The following is a 25,251-nucleotide window of genomic DNA, read 5'->3' as shown; positions in this document are numbered from 1 at the left end:
CTTAACTTGGTGTGTGATTTTGAAGGCGATTGGTTACACCTGAGCTCATTTAGGATTGCTATTACAAGGGGCGTGGACACTTATCCAACCAAGCTATTTCAGTTATTATTTCTAGAATATTCTTTTCACTTGGAAGTTGTGGGGAAGGATGTGCGGATAAATAAATAGATAAATAAAAAAGATATTTAATCCATTTTAATTTCAGGCTATAAGGCAACAAAAGGTTAACATTCTGAAAGAGGGTGTAGACTTTCTAAAGGCACTGTGTGTGTGTGTGTGTGTGTGTGATTAAAACATATGAGTCAGAATACATTTTTTAATATAAATATAAGTCAAATACATCAGAGTTAGAGTGTTTCCCCCTTTTTTTTATTAGCTCTAAAGAAGTTTCTGTGATATTTTGTTTGTGCTTTTGACCATACCGGGCTGCTGTAAACTGTTTCTGCCCTTTAGACACTGAATGCCCCTCTCAGTGACGTCACACGAAATGTATGATGTGTTTCAAGCTTGTAGTGCAAAATACGGTAGCTTCCTAAGTCATCAAAACGAAGTGTTTATTATTATTATTATTATTATTATTATTATTATTATTATTATTATTATATTTACATGATCACGGTCTTAGAAGCCCACTTTAGTATGATTGTGTTAACACAATTGCTGTGAGAGCGGGATTCGGATACAATATTGTCGTCACAAATCACGGGATAAGATGTTGCAACAATCAAGGGATTTTTCTATGATCTCTACATTTCTTAATTTAAAATAATTAAAGGCTAAATATATACAAGCCATGAATGCTTGCGATTGGTGGTTGGTGCACCCGGGGTGTTTCATTTTTGTAATAGTTGCAATTGTTCATTATTTTGACTTGTGTATTCTGGCAAGGATGGGGTTAATGCCACATCCATAAAAACCTTGTGAAGAATGAGGTAGTTGCTTGATTGATGGTAGATAAGGCTCCAGCCACAGTATAAAATGACCCACTATGGGCTCATTAAGGGGGTGGTTGGAGAGGTACAGACGATTGCTAGGGGTTAAGTTTTTAAGTATTTTGTTTGGTGAACCTGTTGTTTGAGAAGAATTTTGTTTTTACTTAATACACCTTCTGCTCCGGCAGTTTCTGTCCCGCGGTTCATTCTAGTATGTACTGCTTCCTGGTCTTGGCACACACCACACGGCCCATCCTTTGAAAACACAATGTTGACAGGTGTGCATTGGACATGTTAATTCCTGCAAATATACAGTACACTAATGTACTTCCAGTAAAGGTGAAACAACTTCCATAGTAAATGCCAACATTTTGGGCGTCACTTGTAGGCACATTTTCTTTTTACTAGACCCATCCTTCCTTGTACAATCTCCCTGACAATAATTACATGTATTGCAACAGACAGTACATCCTGGACAACGTCACGGCGGAATTTCCCAGACGACGAATGACGAGTTAAGTTACGGGTTATTTATTTACTACAAGCACTTCACATGAAGTTCATTCATTCAAAAAATCTTCCAACATGGCAAAGCTGGTAAATCACAGTTTGCTACGGGAGGTCAGGAGATGTTTTCGGGATCCTCGATTCCAGTCACAGCTTTCTCCTTTACGAGCAATCGCTAACAGTGCAGTAGACCCTGGCCAAGTTCGAGCGGGCTCGGGCAATGCCTGCTGTGAATCTGCACCCCACCCGGAGACTACAGGAAGCGGCTGGAGCACTTACTCTACACGGGCAGACCTGTTCAAGGCAGTTTGTGCTATCGCTTTGGGGATCGGCGGGGCCGCTTTGCTTTATTCCAGGCGACAGGGTGAGAAACAGCCGCAGAAGGAGAAAAGTGAAGGCGGCGTAAGGAGTTCAGTATTTGAACACATCCTACCTACAGCCCGGTGTGCTTCCCCGTTCAAACCAGACAGCCCTCGGTACAAATACAACTTCATCGCTGACGTGGTGGAAAAATCAGCACCTGCTGTTGTGTTCATTGAAATTATTAAAAGGTAAGAACTACTATAATTACAAAAGGTAGAAAAAGGTAAAACTATATATATATATATATATATATATATATATATATATATATATATATATATATATAATGTCCTACTTTTATTGATAAAGTATGTGGTTTTGACAAGAAACAAACTGTAAATCGAATATTGTTATAAAATAAGTACATAATATAATAACTTGTCAGTTCCTGAAGTCTGTTTACACCACTGCTGTGCGTACGTTTTGAATAGACTACAGCTGTGTACTAATAACTGTGTTAACCCACTCCGCTTTCCATTTCGTCGGTCAAAATGTAAGCTTATTGTAAAGCTTATTGTATTATGTAAGCATATTGGCTTTCGACAATTTGAATCAACTTTAAAATACATATTAATTTTATGTGTAGTAGAAAGGTCAAAGGTAATCCAAGTGATGTTTCTGGCATAGTCGACAGTGTTGCTGATAAAATCTAGATACATGCAACAAACAAACAGACTGGACACTTTTATATAAACCCCAGATTATGATTTACTTGTGGTAAACAAGGCCTGTAGCAGGTTTCTTCACCATTTTATAAATAAGCTCTTCCTTAAGTTATAATGTGAATCTCTAAAGATCTCTCTGTATCTCCCTGGGTGACCATGTTAACTTAGTTTTGTATTTGAAAGCGCTTTATATTTATTTGTGAGCATTCTGTATAATACAGGGAAATATATTGTTGTAATCTCTGAAGACAACCCTTTCTGTTTTCTTTTAAATTCAGACTGGTGGAGGTGTAGCTTGGATTTTAAAAAGCATTTCACTGTACTGTGAGCCGTTACCAAGCAGAAGCATCTGCCCTCATCCCCTGTATTGAAAGGTGAAACAGTATGTGGCAGGTATCGCGCGTCTATGCTTCTATAAAACGTGTGTGGACTTCCATAGTTCAATCTGTATTCAGGGAGTTTAAAACATAATGTGACATGTTTCAGCCCTGGTATGATGCACACAAGTCTGCTTTACCTGTTTTCCTAGTCTTGTGTACCATAGAACCAGTCCAGCAGTATTTGCTGCCTTATTGGGATTATTTTGTGTTAACCTGATTTGGTAAACCTTGATTATAGATGCTTGTTCACACCCTTTTTCAATACCACTTATTACTTTGAGCAGATGAGTCATCATAGGTGATTAACTAGGTTACTTTCCTCATACTGTAAATTGTTAAGCAATTAAACATTTCTTGTCAAAACAAGAACTCTATATTTATTTATTTATTTATGTATTTTTTTATATTTACTGACATTTTTTAACTTGTAGTTCTGGGATTGATGTTAAGAATCCACAGTACACAAATCCACAGGATGGGAATAAGACTCTAGTTCTAGAACAGTTTGATCTATTCCAGGGTTACTGTGAGACTAACTGGCTGCAGTGTATAGTCAACAAGCTGGAGGTTGTTTAGTGAATTTCATATTAACCCCATAAGCCTGGTACACAAGGAACTGAGTGGTTGTTAAAACATTTTCTTAAAATACATTTTAGAGTGACTCAAGTATCACAAGGCAAATGCCAATTTGTTTGACACAATCCAACCTGTCCGTACACTTTAAACCTGTTTCGTGCACCTCGTTGCAAAGATAAGAATGTTGTCATTGTTATTTGTGGGACCCATATGTCCCTTGTACTAAAGGGTTAAATCTGAATCACGCAAATTTGTTTGCATTTTCAGAGATTTGAAACAACCTTTACAATTCATAGGGATCTATTTAATTAATCTGAATGGTGACAAATCTTAATACTGCCACTTGAAATATTTAATAAAAATCTAACTTTCAACAGCACCATAATCTTTCTAGTTAATTGAGGTTCGTATTTTAATGTCTGTGTGATCTGCAGCTGTTTAGAGCAATTTTATAGGTTGAATGCAGGCTCCACTAATACTAGGGGCCTATGGAATCCGTGTTAACAAGAACACAGGTGGAATCAAGAATAACGCGGAATCAAGTGCTGTACGGAAAAAAATGCATTTGGCAGTAGAGCATGAAGCTTGAGATTTACGTATTTGAAGGGAACATATGAAATTTTAATGGTCAGTACAGGCAGTGGTATAACTTTGGTTTCAAAAGTGGGGGACAGTTTGTGTAGCTGGGTTATAAATGAGGCAGGGTATTCTGTAAGGGATAAACAATGAGAAAGGCTGAATCGGTGAAAATAATTCACTGTTCGAGTGCGTTAAATAAATGCAATCATGGAAAATAAATAGAAACCTTTTTAAGGACTTAAACAATTAGACAACGTGCAGACTATTTTTGACGGCTGATTTAAAACACAAAAAGTATTCCTCACACAGACTGCTATTACAGCAGTCACTTTGAACAGTACGATCCCAGTGTTCACACAGAGAAGAGTTATGGTAGTGAAACCATGGGCAAAGCAGAAAAATATATATATATATATATATATATATATATATATATATATATATATATATATATATATATATATATATTACCACTCAGCTCACTGCCTATCTGTTTGCTTTGGAGCGCCCCACACTGCACAAAAAAAAAAAAAAAAAAATACAACCCGTTTTTAAAGTTAACAATACAATTTTTTCAATACAATTGGATAAAACAATAAAAAAAAAGTAGAAGCCTGTAAGTTTATGGTTTTGTGTTGTTCGCCTTGCAGTGTGCATAAGTTTATTTAAATAACCCTAATTACCTTTTTTTTTTTTTTTAAATGGTAAAAATGGCAATCAGAAAAAAATAACAGATTCTATAGGGCTCTATAATACCCTTGCATGTTTCTAGTTGTTTTCATGGTTTTGATGGAGTGCAGGCCCCACTAACACCCATGTGTGTTTCTTGTTGTTTTCATTGCCAGGAATCCTATTTCAGGCAAAGAGGTTCCAGTTTCGAGCGGCTCTGGGTTTGTCATCGGTCAGGATGGGCTGATCATCACAAACGCTCACGTGGTGGCAAACAAACGAGGAGTTAAAGTGAAGCTAGCCAACGGAGACACATATAATGCAGTGGTTCAGGATATGGACCAAGTCGCTGATATTGCCACCATAAAAATCAATGCCAAGGTAGGAGCATTACAGCATCATGTCATGTGGTGGTCCTGGTCAGCTGACTAATGGATGGGGAGAAAAAGGTTTTTTAGGAAAATACAAATTCATGCAACAGACAGAGCACATGTGAATCAGTTTCTGCTTTGATTCATCATTAATGATGTGTTAATCTAATCAAAATATTCATCCACATTTGCTATGCCATTCATTTCATGAATTTGTTTCCTAGCCTGTGGATCTCGATAATGCTGAATCTGTATTAATCCTGCTTGTGTGTTCTCCCATGGGTAATGTATGCCGCTGTAATAAATCAAAAATAAAAAGTGATCCGCAAAGAGTGGATTTACTCCCAGTGCATGTGCTGACTTTTCCGATTTCCCAAATCATCTCGGTCACCTTGTGCAACCAGTGAGAGAGCATTGAAGCCAGCCGTCAGGGTTGTGTGTAGGATAATCTGCAGGAGACTGATAAGTGCAATTGGAGTTGTAAACAAGGCTTTGTAAACGTCGGTGTTGTTTCTCCACAGCACCCTCTCCCAACCCTCTCTCTGGGTCGCTCCTCAGATGTCCGGCAGGGTGAGTTTGTGGTTGCCATGGGGAGTCCCTTAGCTTTGCGCAACACCATCACCTCTGGGATTGTGAGCTCGGTGCAGCGAGGAGGCCAGGAGCTGGGCCTCTCCAACTCCAACATGGATTACATTCAGACTGACGCCGCTATTGATGTAAGAGGATCTGAATCCCTCGGCACAACTCCTCAGTGTGTTTGGAGAGGAGGGAGTTCAAGATTTTCTCATGTGAAATGTTAGAGTCATAAGCTGTTAAGTTGTGTAATGCGCTGTGTCTTTTGTTTTATAATAGTTCGGGAACTCAGGTGGACCCCTTATAAATCTGGTAAGCTCCCTCTTGTGTCCTGTCATCTTTTATCATGCTTTACTTTTAAAATGTATTTATTTCAAACATACCTCTCATTGGTAACATCTTTTAATTATTGTACTAAAAAGAAACCCTGGCGCTGATTTTATATGAACTGTTACTTCACTTCAAGAATAAAGGCTTGGCCAAGGAGTCAATGAATTATAATATTTTATGCTAATTCTAAAATTAACTCTCCAGTAACAGAAACCCAGCATATCTGTGAAATATATATATATATATATATATATATATATATATATATATATATATATATATATATATATATATATATGTTCACAATGTTCATGTTGTGTTGTTTGGCTGGCTGGTTTTCAGGATGGTGATGTCATTGGTATCAACACCATGAAAGTGACGGCAAGCATCTCCTTCGCCATTCCTTCAGACCATCTCAGGCAATTCTTGAGCACTGCAGAGAAGAGAAGTAAGTGTTTGCTCTGTACAACTCTAGGATATTAACTGGGGTCCCCTGATCATTTTAGCCTTCCAAACACTTACTTAATACATACAATACAAGATAATCAAAACATTTACAATTAATAATAAAAATAACACTAAAATAAACATTTTAAATCACTGCTTTAACACTACAGGTCTCCACAGGAATGTGATCTGGTAATATTAGTAAAAGAACATCATTTGAAAAGTCCCTAAAACCACAGCCCTGATGTCATTAATGTGGCTGGTTGAGTGACTATAACGTTAGGTTATTACCATAACCCTGGTTCCCTGAAAAGAATGACAACCATTATTGAATGGGAAGAGCCTCCCTGACCTGTCAATCACTGAGCACATATAAAAAAGTTGCCCTATCAGGGCCCTGCTGTGAGGAGGAAGTTCCTCCCACCTCCCACCTCCTGTTGAAGAGGGAGGTCCGCACAGTAGCATATCGCCATTTTCTGTTGAAATTGGAGGTCAGCTGGGGACACGACCTCGATGGGTAATGGTTGTCATTCTTTTCAGGGAACCAGGGTTATGGTAATAACCTAATGTTCCCTTTCAATTGGAATGACAGCCATTACTGAATGGGAAGCTGTACCAAAGCTGTCGTGGCTCCAGATTACTGACAGTACAGCCAAACGGCAATAGCCACAGAGCCCTCATGACGCCTGAGGGCATGCCGCCCTCAACACCCTAGAGCGCGACGAGGGTCTCGCTCGGTTTGCAACATCAAGGCGGTAAAAAACCGCAAATGTCTGACTACCTGTCCATGTAGCAGCATTGCAAAGCTCATCCAAGGAAGCGCCATGAATGAGAGCCCACGAAGTTGCCTGGTCCCTGGGTGAAATGGGCCATAATGTCCCCCGGCATGGGGCAGTCTATCTGTTCATACGCCAAGCACAGTGTGTGAGACGTTTCTTTGAAAGGGCTTGACCTCTAGATTGGGACCCATAGCAGACAAACAGCTGGTTGGACTGTCTCCAGGACGCTGTCCTATCCTGGTAACAGTGCAGAGCCCGGACTGGGCAAAGCTTGTGCTGTCTGCGATCCTTCTCTGACTCATGAGGGGGAGGTGTGAAAGCTTCCAAAACCACTGGTTGGTTAATATGGAATGAAGATACCACCTTTGGCAAAAAGGCCAGGTTAGTTCTCAATGTTACCCGTGAGTTAATACCAGTGAAAGCCATACGGGTGTCATTGATGGACAGCGCATGAAGTTCACTTACTCTTCTGGCAGACGTAATGGCTAATAAAAATGCCACTTTGAGGGAAAAGACACAGCTCTGCTGAGGCCATGGGCTCAAATGGGGGACCGGTAAGGACCCCCAGCACCAGCTCCAGATCCCACTTAGGGACCATGCTTTTTGTCGGAGGACAGATCCTCCGGGGCCCTTTTAAGAAATTGCACTGCCAGGAAGTGTGCCCCAGCTGCACACAGAGTCAGTTTTATCATGGCACACCGATATTGCTGCCAAGTAGACCTTCAGAGTAGATGCAGATTTTCCCGCATCAAACAGGTGTTGTAAGAAGGTTATAATTGTCTCAGTAGGGCAAGTAACAGGGTCTTGACCCCCAGCAATGCACCAGTTTTGGAAAACCTTCTATTTATACGAATACTGGGCTCTGGTGCTAGGCGCCCTAGCAGACTGTAGTGTCTCTATCACTGCATCTGGCAGACCTCGTCTGGATAGATGGCTCAGTTGAATGGCCAAACCCAGAGTTGGAACTGGGCCGGGTTCGGGTGCCACAATAACCCCCCCGCTTGGCTCAGGAGGTCCTTGCGGAGCTGCCACGGATGGCCCCATAACATGTTGGAGAGGAGAGCAAACCAAGGGCACCTCGGCCATCTGGGTGCAACCAGCAAAACTTGGGCTTTCTCCACCCTGATTATATATTAGAGTGGGGACCCCTGTCCTCGCGACATACGCAAGGGAGATGACGGGGATTCTGATCTGCCCCTAACACCCTGCGTATTACATACAAGCGCTCCTGTGGCCAGGGGTGAGCTAATGTGTCTACTCCCAGGGGACCACAGGGGGCAATGAGTGGACTCGGCTGTGGCGAAGAGGTTGACTTGTACTGTACGAAACTTCTCCCAAGTTTATTTCACAACCTGAGGGTGCAGTCTCCACTCCAAGGTGTCTGGAGCTCCTCTGGACAAGAGGTCTGCTGCTCTGTTGTCCACACTGGGGAGGTGGACCGCCCTGGTGGAATGCAAATTTCTATGCATCCAAGACAGGAGTCTGTGCGCTGAATGGTGAAGGCTAGTTGAGCACTGTCATGTTGTCCGTCCGGACCAGCACGTGTTTGTGCGCTAACTGCTGGCGAAAATGAGATAGCGCTAGGGCTACTGCTTGCAGTTCTTGGGCATTTATATGCGCTTGCTGCCAAAAGGTGCACCTTGAGCCCATTCAACCAGGCTTGAAGCTTTCTCAAACTTTCCGCATTCGCTCAAAGAGTTTTCGGGAAGGATCTCGAGGCGGCCAGGGTACCCCAACAACCTTTGAAACGTTCTGACCTGTAGAAGAGCATCCTCTCTGAATTGGGAGAGCGTGACTTCCAACGACCGAATCCTGTCTTCCGACAGTGAGGCAAGCATGCTCACAGAGTTCAGTTGATGTATGGAGAGCCTTAACTTTGTCACGTGATCTATGACCTGTCTGGTGTGCACCTCGGCGCGTGCTTTGGAACGCGCACAAACTAGCCAATCATCCAGGTAGTTCAAGATCCAAATACCCCGCAGCCTGAGTGGAGCCAGTGCTGCATCCATGCTCTTGGAAAATGTGCGGGGCGCCAGGGAGAGGCCAAACGGCAGAACGCAGAATTCATGTGCGGGACGGATCGGGACATGGAAGTAGGCGTCTTGCAGGTCGATCGATGTGAACCAGTCGCACGGACTGGAGGATACACTGTGCGGTCAACATGTTGAACTTTCTTTGTTTGACCATGTTATATATCTTTATTTTTATATAGCACCTTTCATAGTAGACCACCATCACAAAGCGCTTTACAGAGGTAGGCTGTGAAGTATGCATTATATGCAGAGTCACTTACAATAGAACATTCATTTAACATCTCAAGTTAAGCACAAGTGACTTGCTTAGGGTCACACAGCGAGTCAGTCAGTGGCAGAGGTGGGATTTGAACCGGTGACCTTCTGGTTAAAAGCCCTGGACTTTAACCTCTGGACCACACTGCCTCCTGTCTCCTCCGCCCTCAAATTAAAGATGCCCTTGTATTGACGTCACAGTCATATATCAGCTTTATAATACTACTAGAGGCCACCCTCGAATAAATGCCGCTATCAATAAAGAAACATTAAAGCATTTTTTTCTCCCCTACTAAAAAAACACACACAGTAAACAAATAAATGTGTAACACTGACTATGTACATGTAACGCCCCCGAAGAGACAGGAGCCTCAATCTAGCATGTAAATTACAAACTAATGTACACACACAGAGTAAGCACATTTTATTTTATGCTAGTACAGTTCTGAAAGAAAATCCAAGATAAACTACATACAGAAAAGCAGTCCTTCTGACGTTCTTATAGGTGGTTTTGTTGTTTTGTTTTTACACTGAACAAAAATATAAACGCAACATGTAGGTCCCATGTTTCATGAGCTGAAATAAAAGATCCCAGAAATTTTCCATACGCACAAAAAGCTTCTTTCTCTCAAATTTTGTGCACAAATTTGTTTACATCTCTGTTAGTGAGCATTTCTCCTTTGCCAAGATAATCCATCCACCTGACAGGTGTGGCATATCAAGAAGCTGATTAAACAGCATGATCATTACACAGGTGCACCTTGTGCTGGGGACAATAAAATGCCACTCCAAAATGTGCAGTTTTGTCACACAACACAATGCCACAGTGTCTCAAGTTTTGAGGGAGTGTGCAATTGGCATGCTGACTGCAGGAATGTCCACCAGATCTGTTGCCAGAGAATTGAATGTTCATTTCTCTACCATAAGCCGCCTCCAAAGTCGTTTTACAGAATATGGCAGTATGTCCAATTGGCCTTACAACCGCAGACCATGTGTAACCACGCCAGCCCAGGACCTCCACATTCGCCGCCTTCACCTGCGGGATCATCTGAGACCAGCCACTCGGACAGCTGATGAAACTGTGGGTTTGCATAACTGAAGAATTTCTGCAGAAATTGTCAGAAACCGTCTCAGGGAAGCTCATCTGCGTGCTCGTTGTCCTCACCAGGGTCTTGACCTGACTGCAGTTCGGCGTCGTAACCGACTTCAGTGGGCAAATGCTCACCTTCGATGGCCACTGGCACGCTGGAGAAATGTGGTAATCCCGGTTTCAACTGTACCAGGCAAATGGCAGACTGCGTGTATGGCGTCGTGTGGGCGAGCGGTTTGCTGATGTCAACATTGTGAACAGAGTGCCCCATGGTGGCGGTGGGGTTGTGGTATGGGCAGGCATAAGCTACGACAACGAACACAATTGCATTTTATCAATGGCAATTTGAATGCACAGAGATACCGTGACGAGATCCTGAGGCCCATTGTCGTGCCATTCGCAAGGATCTGTACACAATTCCCAGTTCTTCCATGGCCTGCATACTCACCAGACATGTCACCCATTGAGCATGTTTGGGATGCTCTGGATCGACGTGTACGACAGCGTGTTCCAGTTCCCGCCAATATCCAGCAACTTCGCACAGCCATTGAAGAGGAGTGGGACAACATTCCACAGGCCACAATCAACAGCCTGATCAACTCTATGCGAAGGAGATGTGTCGCGCTGCATGAGGCAAATGGTGGTCACACCAGATACTGACTGGTTTTCTGATCCACGCCCCTACCTTTTTTTTTTTTTTTTTTTAAGGTATCGGAAACCAACAGATGCATATCTGTTTTCCCAGTCATGTAAAATCCATAGATTAGAGCCTAATGAATTTATTTCAATTGACTGATTTCCTTATATGAACTGTAACTCAGTAAAATCTTTGAAATTGTTGCATGTTGCGTTTTATATTTTTGTTCAGTGTAGTTCAATTGTAATTCCCCTACTCAATCCTGTACAAAGAAAAACAACGCGCTTACTATCTATGAGAAGATTTAGTTTCGGTTTCTCTTGCAGAGAAATTACGAACAAGCAAGTTGCAGTGAGAAAAAAGAAATAACCGAGTACGATATATTATAGTTTTTACAGAAATCAAGCTGATATTCTGAAGTAATTTCTGGTGCAGAAAAACTTAACTGCCGCACCAGCATTGTCCCACCCCTTAACAACCAATACACACTCCTGATTCGCTGATACAGTACTCCCCTGACCTTCCAACTCCCATCTAATAGGCTCACACTATCTGTCACTGATAAGTGTACTGTAGTCAAAGTAGGTTAGCCACACACGCTGCTAAATACAGGTAGGCTACCGTATTACAGAAAATAAGCAAACGTGATACTTCTAAAATGTCATAAATCATGTAATAAAAAATATTGCAGTGTTTGAAAATCATACTATTGTTAATAAAGACAATGTGGTCATGATTTAGTTGATTTTTATTTTTATTTTTTGTATTTTCTATTTTTTATTTTTATTTTTTTGCAGATTCTCGGTTTGGTGGATCAGAAATGAAAAAACGCTATATTGGTGTAGTGATGCTTACACTCACTCCCAGGTAAAGCGTGAATGTAAATAAAACATCAAATGGGCTAAAGAAGCCATTGACTGAGTTTCTGTTTGGATACCTCTTTAACACTGGAGTATCAGACCACGGCCTCCTCAAAGGCCTGCACTGTACCAGTTTTATAAACTGGATCAGGCTGGCACAGTCTTTAGACAATTACATCATTGAACTTTAACTGGTTGGTAATGTTTTTAGCTCAGGTTATGATTAAACATGTTATCCCCCAAAAGACCATATCAAGGATGTTTTCCCACCAACTCCATACCAGGGTGACAAAGAGGTTAGTCAGACTTCAGAGGCTTTATAGAAGTTAGGCAGACTTCAGAGGTTTAAAAAAGTTAGGCAGACCGCAGAGGTTTCAAAGAAGCTAGGCATTCTTCAGAGGTTTTAAAGAAGCTAGGTAGACTTCAGAGGTTTTAAAGAAGACTCCCATTGCAAAGAAACTGGCTTCATTCTAGGTTTTATTTACCCCACCATGTGTATATATCAAGCTTTGGTATGCTTAACTAAATAAATAATTAAACCTGGAGTAGTTCAAATTGCAATGCAATAGATTCTTCTCTGTTCCTGGACTCGCTTTCATCAGCCACACCTACAGTAAGTGGTGCATTGTGCCTCCCTGAAGGCTTTGCAGTGCCAGTGTAAAGGGATGGCTGTCATGTGACTGTCCCTCTCTAACCGTGTTTCACAGTGTATCTCCTCTCTTCCAGAATCATTGCAGAGTTGAAGCTTCGTGATCCTGGTTTCCCGGATGTAACCCACGGTGTGTTGAGTCACAGGATCATCATGGGCTCTCCTGCATACCAGTGAGTTACTATAGGGGGGTGATCTGAAGCCTCACGTTTTTCTTTTTAAACATCCCAACAAGTACTGTACACGCTTGACCACAAAGTTGAATAATTTTATAAATTACACAACACTATTTTTTTTTCTCATCCACTAATACCTTTGCGACTATGGTGTTATTTTATTGTTGTAACTTTACTAGATTGCTACATTTAAGTGTCAGGTTGATGTATTAAGAAGACAGCATCACTTATTTGCTAATTTATTTAAAAAAAAACGTAAATAATACCTTAAATTTAAAAGGTTAATCTGTGCATTGCCAGAGGCTCTCTTGGCAGCCATTTCTGTATTTGTTTGTAGCCAATAGGAGGTCAGCTTTTCCCACAGCTAGCCAATCAGAAATTATAGGGGTAGGACATAAGTACTTTAAAATGTTTGTGTTTAGGTGCTAGGCTTCCGTGGCTCTCTATAAATATACCTGGAGTATCCTAGCAACAGAGCGAACATAAGTCATTAAAAACTACTTGTCCAATGGGAATCAGGAACTGAACGTTGCACTTAAATTCACGGCAGATGATATTGAATATGTCATTTTTGCCAGTACTGATGTAATGCGATGTTTTCACTGTAAAAAGGAGGGTCACATTGTTAAGACTTGTCCTGAGAAAGGAGGTAATGCGGGCGAGGAGAATGAGGGTGAGCAAGGGGAGAGAGAAGAAGCTGGGCAGCTGGAGACGCGTGGAGCTGAGAGCGGTTCCGTGGTTTCTGAAACCCCAGCTAAAAAGGGTAGTAAGGCGCAGGACACAGTGCAGGCTAGCGGGAGCCTGAATCAGGACAGCAACGCTGAGGAGAGTGTGAGTGAGTCGGCTGGGGTTGAAAAACCGGGCAGTGGGCTTACTGACACTAATACTGATGAGACTTCCACATTGGCAGCAGCTGCTGCAGCAAGCATCAGTGTGGAACAGAAAAGGAGCGATCAGATTGAGAAAGCAGGTGTCTCTGCTGAGCCAGAAATGGAGACTCAGGTAGAGAAAGATGAACTGACAGAAACTGTCTGAGAATGGAGCGTAGTGAGGAGCAGGAAGTGAGTGGCGGGGCGTTTCATTTTAAAGTCCCGAGAAAAAAGAGACAGAGAAAAGTGACTGCAGTGGTCGTCACTAAGTAAAAAGGAAATTACACGGATGATGGTTCAAGTATATCCGATAGCTCTCAACCTGAAAAAAGTTGCGAGAGCACACCGTGGAGTGTTAGTATTGCCTGTAAGGATCCCGAGGAGAGCTCAGAGTTTGACAGTGAGGAGGAGGGGAGTCAGACTGATTGTTCTCTGACGGCAGAGCCCCCTTGCACTGAGGCTGGTTACAGCGTGGGTAGTATTAAAACGATTTTAGAATTTACTAAAGGTAGGAGGGGGGTCAGCGTTGAAGACCATTTTCCTAATATTAAAATGTTTGTACTGTCAGCACGTTTTTTGTTACAGAAAGGTTCAGGCTCTGGTCTTTCTGAACAGGAGTACTGGTGTCTAAAGAACCCAATTGCAAAGGTTAATAAGCTTCTAAAACTGCTTAGAATAGCTGACCGTTTCTTTCAATTTTTCTCTCATGGATAAATGGTTTCTTTCCTTCTTTCTTGTTTGTATTTTTCTATCTCTCCCTAACATGAGCTTTCTTAAGATTGGGTCACAGACTTCAGGTGTCCATAAGAACATAAGAAAGTTTACAAACGAGAGGAGGCCATTCGGCCCATCTTGCTCGTTTGGTTGTTAGTAGCTTATTGATCCCAAAATCTCATCAAGCAGCTTCTTGAAGGATCCCAGGGTGTCAGCTTCAACAACATTACTGGGGAGTTGATTCCAGACCCTCACAATTCTCTGTGTAAAAAAGTGTCTCCTATTTTCTGTTCTGAATGCCCCTTTTTCTAAACTCCATTTGTGACCCCTGGTCCTTGTTTCTTTTTTCAGGCTGAAAAAGTCCCTTGGGTTGACACTGTCAATACCTTTTAGAATTTTGAATGCTTGAATTAGGTCGCCACGTAGTCTTCTTTGTTCAAGACTGAACAGATTCAATTCTTTTAGCCTGTCTGCATATGACATGCCTTTTAAGCCCGGAATAATTCTGGTCGCTCTTCTTTGCACTCTTTCTAGAGCAGCAATATCTTTTTTATAGCGAGGTGACCAGAACTGCACACAATATTCAAGATGAGGTCTTACAAGTGCATTGTACAGTTTTAACATTACTTCCCTTGATTTAAATTCAACACTTTTCACAATGTATCCGAGCATCTTGTTAGCCTTTTTTATAGCTTCCCCACATTGCCTAGATGAAGACATTTCTGAGTCAACAAAAACTCCTAGGTCTTTTTCATAGATTCCTTCTCCAATTTCAATATCTCCCATATGATATTTATAATGTACATTTTTATTTCCTGCGTGCAGTACCTTACACTTTTCTCTATTAAATGTCATTTGCCATGTGTCTGCCCAGTTCTGAATCTTGTCTAGATCATTTTGAATGACCTTTGCTGCTGCAACAGTGTTTGCCACTCCTCCTACTTTTGTGTCGTCTGCAAATTTAACAAGTTTGCTTACTATACCAGAATCTAAATCATTAATGTAGATTAGGAATAGCAGAGGACCTAATACTGATCCCTGTGGTACACCGCTGGTTACCACACTCCATTCTGAGGTTTTTCCTCTAATCAGTACTTTCTGTTTTCTACATGTTAACCACTCCCTAATCCATGTACATGTGTTTCCTTGAATCCCAACTGCGTTCAGTTTGAGAATTAATCTTTTGTGCGGGACTTTGTCAAAAGCTTTCTGGAAATCTAAATAAACCATGTCATATGCTTTGCAATTATCCATTATCGATGTTGCATCCTCAAAAAAATCAAGCAAGTTAGTTAGACACGATCTCCCTTTCCTAAAACCATGTTGACTGTCTCCCAGGACCCTGTTACCATATAGGTAATTTTCCATTTTGGATCTTATTATAGTTTCCATAAGTTTGCATATAATAGAAGTCAGGCTTACTGGTCTGTAGTTACCTGGTTCAGTTTTGTTTCCCTTTTTGTGGATCGGTATTACGTTTGCAATTTTCCAGTCTGTCGGTACCACCCCTGTGTCAAGAGACTGCTGCATGATCTTGGTTAGCGGTTTGTAAATTACTTCTTTCATTTCTTTGAGTACTACTGGGAGGATCTCATCCGGCCCAGGGGATTTGTTTATTTTAAGAGCTCCTAGTCCCTTTAACACTTCTGCCTCAGTTATGCTAAAGTTATTTAAAACTGGATAGGAACTGGATGACATGTGGGGCATGTTGTCAGTATCTTCCTTTGTAAAAACTTGTGAAAAGTAATCATTTAACATATTTGCTATTTTTTTTTCTTCCTCTATGATTTTGCCATTTGTATCTCTTAAACATTTAATCTCCTCTTTGAATGTTCTCTTGCTGTTGTAATATTGGAAAAACATTTTGGAATTGGTTTTAGCTCCCTTAGCAATGTTCATTTCTATTTCTCTCTTGGCCTTTCTAACTTCCTTTTTGACTTGCATTTGCAGTTCTGTGTACTCTTTCTGTGTACTTTCTTTTTGGTCCTTTTTTAATGCTCTGTAAAGTGCCTTTTTTCGCTGAATATTTTTTTTTAATTGATCTATTAAACCATTTTGGCAATTTAGTTTTACATTTAGATTTGTCTACTTTAGGGATATAATTGTTTTGCGCCTCTAGTACTACATTTTTGAAGAACAGCCATCCTTCTTCTGTGGGTGTTTTCTCTATTTTACTCCAATCTACTTCTGTTAGTCTCTGTTTCATGCCTTCATAGTTTGCTTTTCTAAAATTGTAAACCTTAGCTTTAGTCTTTACTTTTGAGGATTTAAAAAACACTTCAAATGAGACCATGTTGTGGTCTGAGTTTGCCAGTGGTTCTCTGACCTCTGTTTTAGTTATTCTATCTTCGTTATTTGAAAAGACTAAATCAAGGCATAAATCACAGTCGCGGTGATGCGGTGCAGGAGTGATGAACAGACAACAGTGATTCAGTGAATAAGTGCTTTATTGCTCTTTTCCAGGTCTGGCGACCGTCAAAAATAATAAATCCCCGGCAATACACAACAATGTGTAAAGCACGGGGATAATGAAACCAAGGGCACAGTCCTGAACAAAAACAGCGGTACGGTCACCAGTCCTGGGTGATCGAAAACGTGCAGGTGCTCAGTGCAGTGGTGCTCCGGATAGTGCTCTCCTTTCGACAGCTCCGGAGATGTGCGTTAACTGTCTAGTGCTGAATACAAAAACAGACAGTTACACGGACAGACACAACAATACAAAACACTAACACAATCCACTCTGAGAGCTCCTCTCTCAGTCCTTCTCTCTCTCCACTCGTTTAACCCAAACGAAGGAGAAGATCAGCGTTACCCTGGCCCCTATATGTAATCCCGCATGATATCGAGATAAACGGTTGCAGCTGCCTTATTACTTGCAGCTGCCTCTCGTTTACCTTTCAAATCAATACGGTCTTACAACAGAGTCGCGCTTCCCTCCAGGCTGACCCACTTCCCTGACCAGGAAACGAACTGTCAGGCCAGCCCTTCCAGATACTTCTCCAGAGCATAAAGATTTGAAAGTAATTTTGTTGCAAGAGACGCACACTGATTCTAAGAATCAAATAGACTGGGCCAGGGTTTGGAAGGGGGAGACTTTTTTTAGTCACGGATCTAATGTGAGTGCTGGGGTAGCAGTCCCTTTTTCAAACCAGTTTCGTATGATGTCACTGAGGTAGTGAAAGGGCGGTTACTCAAAGTGCAAGCGAAAGTCGGTGAAATCTTGCTTGTCTTTATTAATATTTACGCACCAAATGAGGGCAGAGAACGGATTGCTTTCTTTCAGATTTTAGATACAGTTCTGAACCTTTGTGGAAGTGAGGAAGTCCTGTTTTTAGCCGGTGATTTTAACTGCACTGTACATTGTTCAGATGATCGAAATCACCCTGAGCCGCACCCACAGTCTGCCAAAGAGCTTTTAATGATTTTAAATAAGCACGACTTGTCTGACGTGTGGAAAGCATTCAATGGCACAAATAGACAGTACACATGGGTCAAAGTGTGTGAAAAAACGGTCTCTTTAGCGAGATTAGACCGTTTTTATACTTTTAAGCAACATTTTAGCCTGTTTACCAAGTGTTTTTTTTTCTCCCACCGGTCTTTCTGATCACAGTCTTTTAACAGTTCATGTTTTATTGCCTTACCAAATGACAAAACGTTCTTACTGGCATTTTAACATTCAGCTGCTGAAAGATAAGCATTTTAAAGAATGCCTAACTTTTCTATGGAACCGGTGGAGAGAGCAGAAATCTGCTTTTACTTCTCTGGCTCAGTGGTGGGATGTGGGGAAGGTGCACGTCAGTTTGTTCTGTCAGCAGTACACTGCTAATGCCACAAAGAGGATGACTGAGACTCTGGAAGAGCTGGAGAGAGACATGTTAGAGCTTCAGGGAGCTCTACAGTCTAATCCCAATAGTAGGACGATTCAAGACCTCAAAAATAAAAAACAGCAGCTGGCTGAGCTACTGAATGACAAAGTGCAGAGGGCGCTGGTGAGGTCTAGAGTGCAATACCTTGCAGAGGTGGATGTGCCAACACAGTTTTTCTTTGGCATGGAGAAAAAGAGTGCACAGCGCAAAGTAATTCATTGCCTGAAGACACTGTCAGGGGACGAGTTGAGGGAGCCCAGAGAGATCTGGCAATGTGCTGTGGACTTCTACACAAAGCTGTTCACAGCGGAAGCTGAAGGACAGCCGTAGGAGACACGGCGCTTCTTGGAGACTCTGCCGAAGATCTCTGAAGAGGAGAAAGGTTTTTTAGACAGACCTCTGACAGTATAGGAGCTTTCTGACGCTCTCTTGGGGCTGAAGGGACGAAAAACTCCAGGACTGGATGGACTACCTGTCGAGGTTTTTCAAGTCTTTCTGGAGGGAAAGATCTACATGCAGTCTATGCAGAAAGTCTGGAGAAAGGGGCGCTGCCGTTGAGTTGTTGAAGGGCAGTGATAACTTTGCTGCCAAAAAAGGGGACTTGTGCCATATCAAAAATTGGAGGCCTGTGTCGTTGTTGGCCACTGATTACAAAATAATATCGAAAGCCCTCGCTAATCGATTGAGCACTGTAATGGGAAAAATTATTCATCCTGACCAAACCTACTGTGTGCCCAGTAGAAGCATTTTTGACAGTATTTTTTTTAATTTGAGACACATTGGCTGCCTCTGAGCTCTTTGGTTTCCCTGCTGGGCTTATCTCTCTTGATCAGGAGAAAGCCTTTGACAGAGTCGATCACAAGTACTTATGGAAGGTATTTGAAGCCTTTGGATTTGGCCGGGGTTTTTTATCCCACATACAGTTCCTGTACTGTGACATTTTCAGCCTGCTGAAGATCAACGGGGAGCTGAGTGCACCTTTCCCAGTTCTCAGGGGCATCAGACAAGGCTGCCCTCTTTTGGGAATGCTCTATTCCCTGTCCATCGAACCCCTTATTTGCAGGCTCAGGCATGTTCTAACAGGGCTGTCCATCCCAGGTAGTCTGGCTCAGCCCATAAAAGTATCTTCCTATGCAGATGACATCTCAGTTTTTATAACCAGCCAGGCAGATGTTGATAAACTCTGTGATAGTCAACAGCTTTTTGAAAGAGTCTCATCTGCTAGAATTAATTGGTTGAAGAGTGGGGCTTTCTTACTTGGGAAATGGACGAAGCCTGGGCCTCCAGTGTTGCCCGGTGGATTGCTCTGGAGTCGGGAAGAGTTTAGATACCTAGGGGTGGTGCTGGGTTTTGCCACAGCTCTCGTATAGGGGCAGAGTTTTAATAATAAACAACTTGGCTGCTTCCATGCTCTGGCACAGGTGCATATGTGTAGAACCTGACCAGGCATTGTTTTTAAAAATCCAGAGTGAATTTAACAAAAAAAAAAAAGTTTTTTCTGGGATGGTCTGCATTGGCTAAGGCAAAGCATATTGTACCTGCCTCTGGATGAAGGGGGTCAGGGATTGATGGACCTGTCCAGCAGGATTCCTGCTTTTAGACTGCAGGCTGTCCAAAAAATGCTTTATAGCGGCGAGAAGCCTCCCTGGGTTGACATGGCTTTACTCTTCTTGTGTCAAGTTGGAGGACTGGGTCTTGGGAAGCATAGTTTCTTTTTAGACACTGCTCTGTTTGTTTGTTCCAAACTACCAGCCTACTATCAGAGTGTGTTGAAAGTATGGCAGAGTCTGAGGGTGGGTCTGGAGGAAGAAGCTTTAGATTTTCTCTGGCTTTTGGAGAGACCTCTGGTTTTTAATCCTCTTTTTAAAGTAGAAATGTTAAAATTGCAGGCTTTTACAAATGTAATGATAAAGGCCGGGGTGATCAAGTTACGCCATGTTTTAGATCTGGAGAGTTTTAATTGAAAAAGTCCACAGAGTTTGTCTTTTAACCTTGGGGTTGCGGTCTGTGAGGGTAGCTGGGTTGCTGCTTTCCCAGATTCATGCAGCATTATCAAATGCACAGAATGAGACTCAAAGAAAGGGCTTTACTAACTGTACCTCTTCCCCCTGTGAAACCCCTTTCCCCTTCATACAGATCTCCCCAGCTATTAGTCGAGACATGGGAGACAAAGGGCAGTTGTTTAAAATCGAGAACTTGACAGATCTCCCCCTGTCAAGTATGAAGGGGGACACACTGTATGAATTATGTGTTAAGCTAAGACACGAGAAGCAATTACAGGGTCTTCCAGATACATCTTGGAGAGTGCGGTTGGAGGTGGAAGAGCAGGTCAGGCCGGCTTGGGGAAGCCTCTATAAACCCCCCCTATCAAAGAGGCTGGGAGATCTACAGTGGAGACTCTTGCACACGATTCACGCTGTTAATGCCTACCTCTGCATACTAGACCCAATGGTATCTGACAAATGTCCATTTTGTTTACAAAGAGAGACTGTCTTTCATAGTTTTATCTTTTGTAAAAGATTGTTTTCTCTTTTTTCTGTACTCAATAATGTGTTTGTTAAACTGACTGTGGTCTTTTCCGAATGTGTTTTTGTTTTTGGTGTGCCTTATATTAAGGAAAAGAAGCATCTGTGCCAGCTACTTAACTTTCTTTTGGGGCAGGCCAAGCTCTTCATTTTAAAATCTAGAAAAGCTCAAATTGCCCAGGTTGGGAAGCAGATGCTCTTACTGTTTTCAGAATGCTAGTGATTAGTAGAATCTATCTATCTATCTATCTATCGCAGGCAATACCCTGCAGTACTCTTACTAATGTAAATACATTTTGGTCTTACATATTTGTGTAGCAGGCAACTAAAACAAAAAAGCAGCTGCTGAACTCAAAGCACCTTAACACAGACTAATAGAAAAAAAAAAGCAAAAACAAAACAAACAACTATCAAAATCATACAAAAATAAATAAGGGGACAGGAAATGTACAGTACATTGAAGCCATTTACTCTGTTATAGAAACTGTTATTCACAAATAATGCTGTGCCTCCCTATTTCACCAGAGCTGGAATGAAACCTGGAGATATCGTCATTGAGATCAATGGACATACAGTGAAGACTGCTGAAGAAATCTACAATGCAGTGCGGACCTGTGACAGTATTAACATGGTAGTGAAGCGTGGGCAGGACCTGCTAATGCTGCACATGACCCCTGAAATTACAGAGTGAAGGGTTTCGCAGCACTGTAGTGAAGGAGGAGTCTATATAAAAGAGACCACATCCTGCTTGTGTGGTGTAATGGCAATTCTCAGGCCTTGTGAAAGGGGATTTTTTTTTTTATTAATGACAGTTTGCGGGCAAGTGACAATGATGTATGTGTGTTTAGGTCATGAAATATTTGTAGTGATGCCCTCAATGAAAGATAATTTTTTCTTAATGCTGCAGGTAATGGTGTAGTTTGTTAATGTCAGATCTGTCGTTTTCTACGGTTGCTTTACAACAGCTGAGGAGCAAGGGGGAAGAGGGTGTAGCAATCAACTGAGTATCTCTACAGTGATGTAGATCTACAGAGTGTAGAGAAATTCAGCAGCAATATCAGGAACATTACATTTATTACACAGCTTGTGCAGCGAGGAAATCCACAGTCTGATTTGAATAACCGCTGCCCTCTGCTTCACAGAATGTCATAATGATATCTGGCAGGAGACCAAACATTACTTTTAAAAAATAAAGATGTGATGAACAGTTAAAAAGGCAACGCGAATTAGCCCCGGTTTGTAGCAGCTTTTCTACTAGATGTTCTTGCACACTTAAGGGCCTGACTCAATGAACTGTTAGCTGGTAAAATAAGGGTTTTAGGAAAATACCAAACCATGTAATGAGCAAACTTGTATCGATGATCAAAATAAATAACATCTTGCAAGGAGCAGTGTCCTTCCTGGAAATGCATTTCCTGTTTCGAATTTGGTCTCATAAAATAGGAATCTAGTTTGAAAGTGATGAAACCAATAAATAAAATTCAAATGAAATCCTCGACTAAGCCAGAGATGTTTAAATGTTCTGGGTTTTTTTTTGTGTTTTTTTTTTAAATGATATTTTGTAATCTTAAGACATGTACTGTATGTTTACAATTTGCACATATTTGATTTACTTACTAATGCATTTGACTACAGTCATTGTGTTATTAATCTGTGTTGCCTCACAATGTTATGTTAACCATACAGTAATTACTTGTACATCGTAAGTCAGTGTGAAGTGGAACAGAATACGAGTGATTTGTGGATAAGAGAATGCATACATAGTAGACAGGGTCATTCAAAAGTCAGCCAATGAAGTTCTGTTCCACATAGAATTCTATTTCTATTGCAAGCCTGATAAGACTGTCCCCATATAAATTCCGTTATGAAATAAAACTGCTTTTACATGTCTGCTTGCTATCTAAGAGCAGGTTGATCATGTCATGGTTCTCTGTTTACCTTACAGCGTGTCTACTTTCATGAAAACAACAAGAGCCTTCCTCTGTAACTGCTGTACATGTTTTGTTTTATGAATAAAAAGTAATTTATTAAGGGTATTTTTCTGAAGAACTATATTGTGGTCCTGCTTGTGATAACCATTTGAGCAGAGGTGCCCAATCAAACTCCTTGAGGGCCATTCCACTCCAGGTTTCACAGGTGCAATTATATGAGTAACTACATCAGAATGTAGTCTGGATGGAGGTTAAATTAGTTCAATTAAATAATTCCGATCAAGGCTGGAACGAAGACCAGGCGTGGAAGGACCAGCTTTGCCATCCTTACCTTAAAGCAATTGTAGCCACCAAAAGAATTCCGTTCATCTTAGCCATTTTTCACTTCGATTAGCTACATAGGTCTCAAGCATGCAGTTTTAAAAGAAACATGTATATGTGGAACTACTTCAGGGTAAAGGAAGCTCTGAGTTATCTGTTCGAACTTGCACTTTCTGTGTCATTTCACCTCAGCATGGTCTTCTGGGTCAAAACATGGTACTGGCTGAAAGTACGTTGCTAACAGTCAGAGGGAAGCAGCCAAAGAAGATGTGGAGATGTAGGAAGCACAAGACCGTCCAAAGCAAGAGCTTGAACGAGAGTTTTCTGTAATCTACCAGTGTGGTACCAGAGTCCACGTTTTTAAGTGATGTATCATTTTGTTGTACTGTCCCAATTCCTTTTTATGGTGGTGTTTTTTGTGCAGTTACTCAAATGCCTCTTCATTTAATAATTTACTAAGTCTGTGCTAAAATCTTTTTGCTCGAGTTCAGGAGCTGCTCTTCAGTTCTAGTCACCTGCCAGAGATATACGTAACATATATGTAACATAGGCTACATCAGCAAAAGTGTCTTTAAACAAGAGGCAGCACTATACCAGTGAGCCACCACTTTGGATCAAGTTCTCCTTTGTTCTGCATAAGAGGGTGTTGGCATTTACAATGATACGTTAGCTAGTCTAGAACACAAGAGGTGCTATTGAACTTATAGTCAAAACACCTTACACAGACTTGTCATTTTCTTTTTATTTAAACCCTTCCATATAAAGCAATAGAAAAAAAAAAACTCAATGAAAAATATATTTATTATGTGTCCAAAGTGACTTTTTTCAACTATCTCCAATATTTCATGCATGAAAAGGTTAAACATAGTTTTTGAGTCATCGTAATAGGAAGCACTCAGCATGATTGCAAACATGGTAAAAAGATAGGGGATGGCAGTAACGACAAAGTGTGTGTGTGTTGCTGTTTGAAAGCTGATGGACTACATTAAGATTTTGTTATGATAAGAAACAGTTGTAGTTAGATTTTCTATCTAGCTGACAAAATACTCATACATTTTCTCACACCTATTCATTATAGGCCTCAAATGTGTGGTTTTGAAAAGCAAACATGTATTTTAATTTTTAAACATGATATCTGGGAATCTATGTCTACTCTAGGTCAAAAAAAATCTGTTTGCAAGACATGCTTCAGACTTTCTGGGTCATTTTACCAAGAAATTGTCCCCATGCTTTCACTGGCTTATTTCCTGCCTATAACCAATCAGCTGCTTCCCCTATTGACTGACACGCCTTCAGCCAGTAACATGCTTTGACCCAGAAGACACTGACCAAGAAAGTAAAGTAGTTACAGAACTCCTGGAAGGCAAGGCAAGCAGCTGAGAATTGTCCTAGAGACTTACTGCTTACTATATCACGTGTGTCTTTAAAAACTGCACATTTGAGACCTATGAAGTACAAAATAGATCTGTTTAACTAGGCATATAACTTGTGCTGCAATTGAGTGAGATTTTATATAAACTATATTAAAATAACCTGCAATATCTTGACTCCTAGCTTTCTTAGCTGTACAAATTTGAGCAAATTTAAGATTGGGTACAGAAACAAAACAAGATACCAATGTCAACAAAGTATTAAACGTTTATAAAGCGTTTGTGTTGGACTGTGTTATACATCTATATATATATATTATATATAATATATATATATATATATATATATAGCTATATAATATATATATGTATGTTTTTTTTTTTAATCTAATACCTTTACTGGGCACTAAATGTGAAAAGCAGCCGCTTTTTCCGGTCTTCGCCCAAGGCATGTTCCAGTACTGGTTGTTGATGGCTACCAAAGTACATCCTGTTCCCTGGCGTTAAAAAAACACAACAAAAAAGAAAGAAATATTCACTCCATTCAGAAATGTGTTATTAAACAAAGCATGCATTTACACAGGTGCCTGAGAATCTCCTGAAATAAGGATCTAGACTATTGTTTGACAAAGGGTATTTCACACTCATAATGAGGATGCAGATCACACTGACCAGGGCACATTTAAACAACCATTTCAAAGGCGTCTTTGATTACCACTAGCCCATTTTGTCTGCCAGAAAGCATAACATAGACTAAGACATATTTCACCTGAAACCCCGGTGG

The 25,251-nt window shown here is 41.0% G+C and overlaps 1 protein-coding gene across 2 annotated transcripts; it reads left to right on the top strand.

Annotated features, from left to right (window-relative positions):
* The first annotated feature begins 1,420 nt into the window (after positions 1 to 1,420).
* On the top strand, positions 1,421 to 22,881 carry LOC121315538 (serine protease HTRA2, mitochondrial-like). Of its 2 annotated transcripts, none has more exons than XM_041250133.1 (8): positions 1,421 to 1,990; positions 4,848 to 5,052; positions 5,564 to 5,758; positions 5,895 to 5,927; positions 6,288 to 6,393; positions 11,984 to 12,053; positions 12,773 to 12,868; positions 21,371 to 22,881. In XM_041250133.1, the coding sequence occupies exons 1-8, from the start codon at positions 1,518 to 1,520 to the stop codon at positions 21,534 to 21,536; spliced, it is 1,344 nt and encodes a 447-aa protein (XP_041106067.1). In that variant the 5' UTR covers positions 1,421 to 1,517; the 3' UTR covers positions 21,537 to 22,881. The 2 variants fall into 2 exon arrangements, with proteins under 2 accessions (XP_041106067.1, XP_041106944.1); XM_041251010.1 differs by lacking the exon at positions 1,421 to 1,990 and adding an exon at positions 2,770 to 2,860.
* Positions 22,882 to 25,251: the final 2,370 nt, after the last annotated feature.

The sequence above is a fragment of the Polyodon spathula genome, chromosome 1 (assembly GCF_017654505.1).
Source record: "Polyodon spathula isolate WHYD16114869_AA chromosome 1, ASM1765450v1, whole genome shotgun sequence".
Classification (NCBI taxonomy): Eukaryota; Metazoa; Chordata; class Actinopteri; order Acipenseriformes; family Polyodontidae; genus Polyodon; species Polyodon spathula.
Note: the sequence above shows the minus strand (reverse complement) of the source record. Positions and strands in the feature narration are given on the sequence as shown.